This window comes from Pimephales promelas, chromosome 21, assembly GCF_988280905.1.
Source record: "Pimephales promelas chromosome 21, fPimPro1.hap1.1, whole genome shotgun sequence".
In the NCBI taxonomy this organism is placed as follows: Eukaryota; Metazoa; Chordata; class Actinopteri; order Cypriniformes; family Leuciscidae; genus Pimephales; species Pimephales promelas.
Window position 1 is genome coordinate 28,944,285 of NC_142789.1, and position 11,849 is coordinate 28,956,133.

Genomic DNA, 11,849 nt, shown 5'->3' on the forward strand with positions numbered 1-11,849 from the left:
TATATATATGATGTTTGTCCATTTTTTTATTTCAATAAAGGGACAAATTTTAATAGTTAAATACATTTAAAAAGAACAATTTAATGAGATTGTATTTTCAATGTTAAAATATATCTTGCATACACACTTTATCTAAATGTAAAATCTCACTAGATTAAAAAAATTATTTTACACAGGTGTGCTTCTTTAAAAAAGCACATATCTTTTAAAGACCACTTTCCTTCATAAAAGATGCATATGATAATTATTTATTTATTTTTAATTTAAACAATTCAATTCTATATGATATTTATTTATTTATTTATTTATTATTAATTTAAACAATTCGGTTCTATACATATTTATTAGCATTAAGACTGTTTATTTTCCAAGAATGTATATTATGTAAAAACATGTTAACCGTGTCCATTATACGTCATCATAATTGAGTAATTCTGTGTTCTAAAGCTGTGTGTTTTGGGTCATTTGCGTTGGGCATTTCTGACTGTAGAGATCATATTCTCTGTATAGGATGTATTGCTTCAGTCGGTCTGGCAATGGAAGGAAACTCATGAAAACTGGAGCTCTCAGGCGCAGTCGACCCAAACAAGCTCTGATCTTCAGCCGAGAGAGATGCTGCAGGCCGCGCACGTTCTCTGCCAACACAGAACCAATGAAGACATCACATGAGCAGAGGAAAATCAGTTTCAAGCACAAGTCAAAAGAAAAGGCTTCATATATTCTGTATTTGGATATGCATTAAAATATGCATTGACATTTTTACGACAATTAAGCAGGGTTTTTTTTTTTGTCTCATTTTAAAGTAATTTTTAAACTTCATTATAATATTTTTTTCATTTAAATCATTAAATAAAACAATGAAAATATAAAACACACAAACAAGTATTCACTGTAAAAATGTACAATAGTATTATTAAATAAAGTATAATATAGTGAAAATCTATTTTTTATATAAATTGTTATTGTACAAACCTTGAATTTAGCTGTAATTTATCATTTTAAAATATAAAATAAGCAGTAAAAAACATTGAATAACAATAATAATAATAATGTGTGAACAATTTACAGTAATTACTAATATTATTAATATCAATAATATATAATAATATTATTGTACAAAGTATAATATAATGAATATCTATTATTATTAGTAGCCTAATATATAAATTGTTATTGTACAAAGCTTGATTGCTCCAGGAAATTTTAATTTAAGCCATTTTTTCACTGAATTACTTTTTAATGTATATCAGTATTAAAAAAAAACTAATAATACAAATTTGAAATGTTTATAAATAAGTTTGTTTGATATATAATTTGTATAATATAAAGAAATTGTGAAATATCTTTAATGTCCCCAAGGGGCAATTTGGTTCACAACAGGGAGCCAACACATACGCATCTGCACAAAAACACATAAAAACATAAATACACATGTACCTACTGTGTGTTTTTACTGACGATTTACATAAAAAAAAATACACATACAGACTCATTACATGCAAAGTGAGATATTTCAAGCCTTTATTTGTGATAATTTTGAATCTATCAAAACCCCAAATTCAAAATTAGATTATGAAAAGGTTTTCATATCCATAATCATCAAAATTATAACAAATAAAGGCTTGAAATATCTCACTTTGCGTGTAATGAGTCTATATAATATATTAGTTTCACCTTTTAAGTTGAATTACTGAAATACATGTATTAAAATAAAATTTAATAAAAATAAAAATAAATTTTCCAATTTCACCTGTGTCTGTATATATATATATATATATATATATATATATATAGAGAGAGAGAGAGAGAGAGAGAGAGAATATTATTAATTTATTAATTTCATTATCATGCACAAACCTTGAATTTTGCATATTTCAACCCACTGTTTCTGCTCTATGAGCAAAGCCTTCAGTTTGGAGCAAATGGTCACGTGATCTACGTAATCCAGCATGATGCGGACCATGTTTCCCGAGAGATCCTTCAGCCATGAGACGGACATGAACTCACAGAACTGCAGAGAGAGGAGAAGAGGATTCAAAACACACACAACACATTTAATCAAACCGCAAACTCAATGAAATCAATCACCAGGGTGTCTTTAATGACAGTATCACTCCAGCCCTCAAAACCACTCGGCACATGAGATCCCTCGCCATACGGACAGTCGAAGCATCTCTCCACATCGTAACCATAGTTACACAGCATCCGCAGCACCAGCTCGTCCTTCAGGGCGTACTGTAAGGCCGAGGGGAAGTGCGTGGTGTTCACCCTGCAGAAGTAATTCACATTGGCTCCGTATCGAAGTAAAGTGTCGATGAGCTCATAGTTTCCGACACGCAGCGCCACCTGGAGGCACTTCACGGGGTCCTGGTTGGGCATCGCTCCGGCCTCCAGTAACACTCTGGCGGATGCGACGTCGCCATTGGCAACGGCGAAGTAAAGCGCAGACTGGCGTTTATCATCATAGTTACGCCGAACCCATGCGTGAAGCATGAAGTTGGGGTCGTAGCCGGCGTTCAGCAGCATCTCCAGACAGTGTGTGTGTCCAGCGGACGCTGCCGAATGAAGAGGACTCATCCCACTGTCATACACTGCATCCAGCGTCGTGATGGGGATCAGGAGAGCCAGAGCCCTGCGCACACACACAGCCTCATTCGCTTTTACCTCATTCCTCTTTACAGAGCAGCTCTACAGTGAAACTCGAAGAATTAGAATATCATGCAAAAGTTCATTTATTTCAGTAATTCAGCTTAAAAGGTGAAACTAATATACTATATAGACTCATTACATGCAAATTGTGATATTTATTATATGATTTTTATGATTATTACAGCTTATGGAAAGCTTTTCACAATATTCTTCTAATTTTGAATTTGGGGTTTTCATAAGCTTTAATCCATAATCATCACAATTATAACAAAAAAAGGCTGGAAATATCTCACTTTGCATGTAATGAGTCTATATAATATATTAAGTGGAATTTATGAAATAAATGAACTTTTGCACAATATTCAAATTTTTCGAGTTTCACTAGTAAATAAATACAAGTTCAAGTTGATAAACAGGAAAATAATCAATGATGCAAACTCATGTAAACAGTTAATATTCAGCTGAAATCAGTTTGGTTTGGTTCAAGAATTATGGAATGAGTTCAGCTCAGCTATAAAGCAGCTCTGGTGATGTCATCATCAAACAGTGATGTCATTGGCCAGTTCAGTTAGAGTCAGTTACAGTGAGAGAACAACTGAAGAACACGCACAAGTAGAAAAAACATCATCAGTTTGAAAACACAAAGCATGTTTCTATATTTGGTTGGGTTGTGAGTGTTTGCAGCACGCGTGTTTTCTTATTTTGCTGGCGTTTTGTATATTTGCATGTGTTTTCTTCAGTTGAGCTCTCTCAGGCAAAAAACAAAAATGCAATTACTTACTCTAAAAAATACTGGGTTGTTTTAACCCAACTTTGGGTCAAACATGGACAAACCCAGCCATTGGGTTACATTTTTAAATCACATTTTTAACCCAACATTTGGGTTTGTCCCTATATGACCCAAAATTGGGTTAAAAAAACTCAGCATTTTTTTAGAGTGGTTTCTGGGATGATATATATATTCAATAGTTTGCGGTCTATAAGATATATTTTTAAAGTAAGTCAAGTATATTTATATAGCGCTTTTCACAATATTAATTGCATCAAAGCAACTTCACAGTATCAATCAAAACATAATAATGTTATTATGTATATGTATTATTCAGAAAGGATGCGTTAAATTGATCAAAAGTGACAATAAAGACATTTATAGTGTTACAAAAGGTTTCAATTTCAAATAAATACTGTCCTTCTAAACTTTCTAACTAAGTAAAATGTATCCCGGTCTCCACGGAAAAATATTAAGCAGCAAAAACTGTGTAAGCATTGATAATAATCAGAAATATCAGCATTGATCATGTACTATCAGGGCAAACTGAACTTCACCATGCAAACGCCTAGGCTCTAGGGTTTAGTTTACCAACTCAACAATAAAAAGGCTTCGCCATGATCGACACTAACTTCACATGTCCACGATGGGCCGCTCTGTGGATGGGGAGGTGTCCCGTGTGTTTGGGGATGTTTGCGTCGGCCCCGTACTCAAGCAGCAATGATACGACATCTGGGTTTCCAGAAGCACACGCCTCGTACAGGATGGTGGCGCTGTCCTGAGCCTGAGACTCCACATCCGCACCTGAACACCAACACAAGCTTTCATTACTCACACGTCTGCATGAAAAGAGATCATGCATGGTTAAAAGTTACACTTTAGCTTTATTTCAGATTTAAATTCAGATTTCATTGAGTTTGAAGTGCAACAATACAACATTTGAACAAAAATGTATTTTATGTAGCATATTATGGAAATAAAACACATTTTAATATATTTTAAGGAAATACACAACGAGCAAAAAACATTGTTTTGTCATGCACAGCTCAATTTTGAGATTTTTTACAGACTATTGGAAAGAAAACGTTCAAAATACACATGTAAGATGTGTACATTCACATCATGTGAAATAAAATAAATGTCTTCGTTAAGTTTCAGTAAAAAAAAAAGAAATTCATCAAGTTAAACTAAATAAAAATGAAGAATGTTGCAAAAAAGGTAACGTTTATTTTATTTCAAAATCTTAGTTAATTTAGTATGATTAAGACACGGTTATAGTTTTTATTAATATTTTTAATTACTTTTATTTTTTACATTTTCCAGCTTCATTTCAATTTTAGTAAAAGTTTTAGTAATTTTTTGTCATGTTTTTGTTATTCTTATAAATTAGTTTTTAATATTTGCAGTCATTTTAGAGTGAGCTCTCCTAATCCCAGTTCCCCCCTGACCTCTGCGGAGGAGCGTCCGAGTGATGTCCAGGTGTCCCGCCTGCGCGGCTAATGCTAACGGGGTCAGGCCGTAGGCGCTCCTGGGGTCCGGACGAGCTCCGCTCTTCAGCAGCAGATCCACGAACTCGCCCCGGCCCAGTCGAGCAGCTTCGTGCAGGGCCGTCCTGCGGTGCGCCCCCTCCTGGTCAACTCTCGCGCTGAAGCTGAGCAGAAGCTTCGTCATGTCGTAGTGCTTATTTCTTATAGCTGTGGGAATAAAAAGACTAAAACATGACTAAACTTAAATCATGAAATCAGGCTTTTTAAAGGGCAGATATTGTGCAAAATTCACTTTTAACATAAATGTGTGATGATAAAAATCTAAAATGCTTTTTTAAAATCCCCATAAATCATAAGCACAATCTCAGAAAAAGCCATATGCAAATGTCGGGAAGTGTGACGTAGTTTTGCACAAGCCCCGCCCACGATTGTTGACTGACACTGCAGTTTCAGTCCCGCCCCGATCAAACAATACACAGTGTCTCCTAGTCCTAAGCGTTTGGATGTAAGAATGAATACGCTGTAAAAAGGATCTGTGGGGTAAATTGAGCCGACACACTCTGGGGACATCACAGAGTTATTTTGCATCTTGTTAAAGCAGCACTATGCAGTTTTTTTTACCTTAAAGGGGACATATCATGCAAAATCCACTTTTTTAGCCCTTAAATGCATTTTGTTGTATATTTGGAGTGTTTATAAGTACAGAAAAGATTAAATTATTCTCTTCAGGTGCTTCGTTTATATCTTTATATTCTGTTTTGGTCATATTTTTCAACCTGTTCAGATTTTACTGTTTTCTATGACGTTTTTTGAACTACAACATCACCGTATTTACACCGTATTAGGTAAATTCCTTCTATCTTTGGAGACGACGAACAGAGCGTTTCGATAAGCTGTAAATATCGTTAATAAAAATAAAGTACTTTACTTTCTTAAAACACATGGTGGTCGTGGTTTAGCAGTACCTTTGTCTTTCTTTGTTTTTGTTTTGAAGTAACGTTACACGTCTGCAGTATTATTGTTCTTGAGTTTCATCAATGGTCATTTAGCTGCGTTGTTTTCTGATGCTTTTCTAAACGCATCATATTGTCAATACAGATTGTTTGTGGTAAGATTAGACCGTAGTCATTTATCTTGTCAGTGTGCTTGTTTTAACAAGAGAAATAGTCGACTTTCACTAATAACACAAAACAGTTAACTCACATACCAATACATCCATATGAATGAAGAGGTTGTTCTGCAGGTTCGTCGTCGTCTTTATCAACTCGCTCGCTCTGGCTCGAATATGTAAGGCTTGATGGACAAGTCTTCTGTTGTTGACATCTTATTAACGTGTGAATAAAAATGTTCTTTGAAGGTATCGTATATAATCGTATATCTCTAATCAAACTACAATAATGGTGTGACGCATCTCCTTTTTATTTAAAGGGGCCGCTTCGAAATGGGTCGCTCACAGACGCACATCAGAAAAGGGGCTTGTGGAGCTATAATAATGAGGAATTCAGACCCAAGCATTGCAGTTATGTTTTATATAGACCACAACGGTATGATTTATATGTAAAAATGAATGATTTAAAAGCATGATATGTACCCTTTAACTGAATAGTTTCGGAGTTATTGCAATGGTTATATGACTATTCTCGGGCCTTTTTCTGACCTACGATGAGAGGAGAGTCCTCCTCCAGGTCCAGGGTGTCTGGGTCGCTGCCGTTGTCCAGTAAGAAGCCAGCGTTGTCCAACAGACCCTTTTCCACAGAGAGGAAGAGAGCGGTCTTCCCCCGCGCGGTCTTCCTGTGCTTCGCCTCCTCAGGAGAGGCTGTTGGAGAGTGAAATCACAGTTAGTCCCGTCCTGAGACGAGCAACATCATTGATTCGCTCACGACGCACCGGTAAACGTGATCTGAAGGATGTTCTGGTTGTTCTGTACGGCGGCCTCGTGTAAAGGGGTGAAGCCGGTCTCGTCCTCTTCAGAGAAAGCCTGCTGATGGACACACAGCTGACGCAGAGCGTTCTCGTCTCCTGATAACCCGTCGACATCAGCAAACACAAGCAGATCACTTATATTCTTCTGCTAGCTATTATTATCAGTTATACTCTTTTCATTTATTGTGCTAGTTATGTAACCACGTCTAGATACCTCGTTTGTTTGTTTTATCGATGTAAACCATGGCTAACCAACACTAACTACCATAAACCTGCAGACAGTACATTTACTGTTTAATTGTGATGATAATAATGGTAATACTAATGAAGATTGATGTCATATATCAGTAATAAATAGACTAAAAAACAAATGAATTATATATATTATTAATGAAAATAGTATCTATAAAGCCTGGGACCATTTTGGAATATTAATGTTTATATATTTGGTTTAATTGATATTATGATTGACAATTAAGTACATCTCTCACAAAAAACTGTAATGATCATATTTGTTGTATTGCTTTAATTGCAAATGTCTGATTTGTTCTGCATTATATAAAAATACAACAACAATAGCAATAATAACAATGTACAATAAGTATAAAATGAGTAAAACAATATTTGCATCACAATAAAAAAATATTAATTCTCTCTTTATTTTAAGTCCGGTTTTACTATGTAATGTATTTATTTTATTTAAATCAAATTATATATATTTTAATCCTTTTTATTAACGTATTTTTAAATTATTATGTAGTTATTTATTTTTTATTTAAATCAAAATGTATTTATTTATTATTTAAATCAAAAATTATTTTAATTTATTGATTTATTAAATTTTTTTAAACTAAAATGAAATAAATTAAACGGTTATTTGGCATGAAAACATTGTTACAATTATTTATAAAAATAAATAAAAAAAATCTCATGATCATATTTGTTGTATTGCTTATTTAAATTAAATAACTATTCCAGTATTTTTATATATTGCGGAACAAATGTCTGATTTGTTCTGCATTATATAAAAATACAACAACAATAGCAATAATAATAACAATGTACAGTAAATATAAAATTAGTAAAACAATATTTGCATCACAATTCAAAAAATCTTAATGCTAGTCCAGTTTTACTTACATGCTATATAGCTATAGAAATGTATTTATTTTATTTATCAATCAAATCTTATTTACTTTAATCCTTTTTATTAATTTATTTTATTTTTAACATTATTTTTATTTATGTAGTTATTTATTTTTTTATTTAAATCAAATTGTATTTATTTGTTTATTATTTAAATCAAAATGTATTTTAATTTATTGATTTATTTAATATTCAATAAAACTAAAATAAAATAAATTAAATGGTTATTTGGCATGAAAACATTGTTACAATTATTTACATATATATAAAAAATAATGTTCTTTTTTAATTTCGCTTCTGGTGTGAATATAACCTGAATCTGTTATTGTGTGATTCCTCCGTTCATACCGTGCTTTATTGCATTGAATATCTCCTCTCTCTCAGGGCTGATGTGAATAATCCTGCAGACAAAAATACAGCATATCTCATTCCAGTATCAGTGAATCTGAACTGCCGGACAGCAGAGAGTGTGTCTCACTTGCAGGCGTCACCAGACACACACTTCTTGATCTCGGTTTGCTTGTGTCGCTGCCGGAGACTCTGTTCAATCATGAGTTGAGTCGCAGAATCATCGTCAGAAATCCCTCCGGATGTGTCCAAATCCATGACACTGTGTGTGTGTGTGTGTGTGTGTGTGTGTGTGTGTGTGTGTGTGTGTGTGTGTGTGTGTGTGTGTGTGTGTTGATAATGAGGCAGATCTCCTATGAACCTGAAGCAGAACACACACACACAGTGAAAACTGCACATAACACCATGTGCAAGTCTAAACCTGAACATGAGCAAATCAATGTGATGTTTAAATGCTTTAATGCATGTCAAAGTCTGTCTATATCATGACATTAGAAAACTAGAATATGGTACAAGTTCATTTATTTCAGTCATTCAACTTGAAAGGTGAAACTTATATATTATATAGACTAGACTCATTACATGCAAAGTGAGATATTTCAAGCCTTTGAATTACTGAAATAAATGAAATTTTGCACCATATTATAATTTTTCGAGTTTGTATATAGGCCTTATAAGCAGTGTGTGTCGCTTCAAATGTCATTTTCACGTTACCTTTTTGTGCCAGCCAGTGTTGTTGTCTGGTGTCTGGTCCTCGTGTGTTTGGGGGGTCGTATTGACTGGGTTATTCAGGTCACAGTTCTTCTATAAATACCTGATCATGTGACACAGACGGACACTTTAGTGCAGGGCTTTACAATCTTTGCAATCCCCAAAATATGATCATCCTCAAGCGAAGGATCCCAATGCTAAAATTTAAAAGGCGGATGTATGTTGCAATGTATAAAGACCAAATTAACACTGTGAAAAATGAATATTATTAATATGTGAAAAATTTATTTATTTCTATTATTTTACATAATTGCATTTTTCTCCTCACTATAGTACTGTACTGTAAATACATACGAAGAAACTCAAATTTTATCAAATTATTTGAATCAAATGTATTCATTAAATTCATTTAAATCAAATTTAATTTATTTATGAACCAGTTTTTTTTATTTTAATCAATTTCTTTACTCTTAATTTTATTTATTTTTTAAAAGTTATATTTGTAAACTACTTATTTAAATTTAATTTTATTATTTAAATTTTCATTTTATTTAAAATGTATTTAAATTAAGTTTGATCAAATGTATTTTATTTATTTATTTATTTAAATAAAATTGTATTTTATTAAAAAAAATATTATTTAATTTTATTCAAATGTATTAATTTAAATAAATTTTATTTTAATAAAAATATTATTTTAATCTAAATTATTTAGTTAGTTTAATCTCATTTTATTTATTTAATATTTTTATTTATGTCGTTTTTTTAAATAAAGTGTTTAAATTTAAATCACATTTATTTTTAATTATTTTGTATTCAGTTAGTTATTTTATCTTGTTTTTATATATTTTTTATAATCAATAATTATTCTAATAATCCAGTTTGAACCCCTGCTTTGGTGGATGGCCACACACGCACACACACACACACTTATCCAGCTTGTCATTGTGCAATATAAAATGTACCATGGTACCATTGTTTTTTGTCATGACATCACTTGTGTGAGAATGATAAATAGATCATATGTCTGAACACTAGATGGCAACGTTTAATATGTTAGCACAGATTCAGATTACTTCAAACATTTTACACTTATCACATGAATTAATTCAGTGACTTGAGATCAGTTCAAATCTGAGTAAAATGCTTTAAATCTAAATTTGTGTCATATTTTTATTTTTGACTCCCCAATCAAACAAATTGATCTAAAAAATCTTAGCGTCTGGTTGCATTGCAGTGTGGCGTACAGTTTTCCCTGCAGAAAATCTGAATACAGTCTTAGTTTAGATATTATTTAACGCAGAAACAGAATAATATTAAGGTGAGCCAATTTCAAGTATTCAATGGGTATATTATTAGCATATATTCTGTGTAGCATATTTTATGTTGCTTACCATTTTTTTACAATGATATATGAAACAGTCCTCAATATGCAATATTATAGAACAACGTTTGAAAGCCCAATCAAATAAAATAATAAAGATTAAATTGGTAAAAAAAATAAAAGCAGCTGAACACTGAAGAAAGAAAGACTAAACAAAAGATAAGAGCTGAAGAACAGATAATTTCAGTTTCATAAAATAATGAGATTGTATCAAATCTCACGGTAATTTAGTTTGAGAACCGCGATACACTGATGATTGCATGTGCCAGTCAGACATGAAACACACACACACACACAGTATGTGGATGCGAATGTTGGAGGATGATCTAGGCCAGGACAGGCTTGACACCAATCTGACTAAACATATTTCATCACTTTCATATCTCACCTTATGTGTTCCTGTCCTAATCGGCCCAGAATCCTCTTATATGGCACTATTTCATTCGTCTTTTTTGAAAGGTGGTTTGTCTCAGCCTATAATCGCCTCTCGATCTTACATCATCTGCAAAAACAAAAAGCATCAGAATTGTGTGCAATATTTTAATCCATTTATTTTTTAAATTTGCATCTAACATGCATATAATGTTTCGAAAGCTCATCCATTAGTGCATCTCTCACCCGATTTATATCTAAACGTGTGGATGCCCAGTATGGAAAGACTTTAATGGAAGAAATGGATTGAAGGACATTTGAATCGCCGGCAGCCTTCAGAGATCGATAAGCCTGTCCTCGTTCAGTTCATCACGACACCACACACACTTCAACATGAGTGGGAAACCTTCACTAGGACAAACGTCTGGGTCAGTGCTTCTCATGCACGTTTGGCCTAATTAAACAAGATTATTTAGCATTTTGATCCAGTTTTATGTAAGCAATAAGGTACAAGACGCTGTGCTGTATCGCGAACAAGTATGTAACGGCAAAAGGACTTTGTTAGGCTCGACGCGAAGCGGAGTAATCCCTTCAGCCGTTACTTATTCACGATACAGCACTTGCCTCGAGTACCTTATTGCTTTTACAAAAAAGTTACCACACAATATAAATATTAAAGTAAAAAAGTATGTATTAGTGGTACTTTCAAGAAGTAAAATCACTAAAAGCCTTCCTTCCGCTAGAAAAAAATAGTCCCAGGAACTGCAGTGTTGCGCAGTGATAAATAGAGCCGTTGGGTGAAGCGGTGTTTTATTGTGAATAAAGCAGATTCTGATTGACCAATCACAATCAAGGATTGGAACTAACCGCGTTAGGTCCCACTTTAACTAAAACATTGAAATTAATAATTTGATACAATGGACTTATTGTGTACATACACGATTTTACATTGTAGCTATATTTAATTTACATTTTACATCAGCTGTAAATTAGGAAAACTAATCTAAGGACTAAATAAATATCCTAATGTGTTATAAATAGTGTTTTCCTCTTTGACTGA

General features: G+C 33.1%; 1 protein-coding gene across 2 annotated transcripts; it reads right to left on the minus strand.

The window, feature by feature from the left end:
• Positions 1-21: 21 nt before the first annotated feature.
• asb14a (ankyrin repeat and SOCS box containing 14a) lies at positions 22-11,475 on the minus strand. Of its 2 annotated transcripts, none has more exons than XM_039673560.2 (12): positions 11,036-11,475; positions 10,806-10,919; positions 9,037-9,136; positions 8,477-8,683; positions 8,323-8,375; positions 6,793-6,924; positions 6,563-6,721; positions 4,867-5,112; positions 4,051-4,222; positions 2,089-2,632; positions 1,858-2,011; positions 22-635 (listed from the first exon to the last, which is right to left on the minus strand). In XM_039673560.2, exons 4-12 carry the CDS (start codon positions 8,578-8,580, stop codon positions 442-444), a joined length of 1,758 nt encoding a protein of 585 aa, XP_039529494.2. In that variant the 5' UTR covers positions 8,581-8,683; positions 9,037-9,136; positions 10,806-10,919; positions 11,036-11,475; the 3' UTR covers positions 22-441. The 2 variants fall into 2 exon arrangements, with proteins under 2 accessions (XP_039529494.2, XP_039529493.2); XM_039673559.2 differs by having other exon boundaries at positions 8,453-8,683; positions 11,036-11,471.
• Positions 11,476-11,849: the final 374 nt, after the last annotated feature.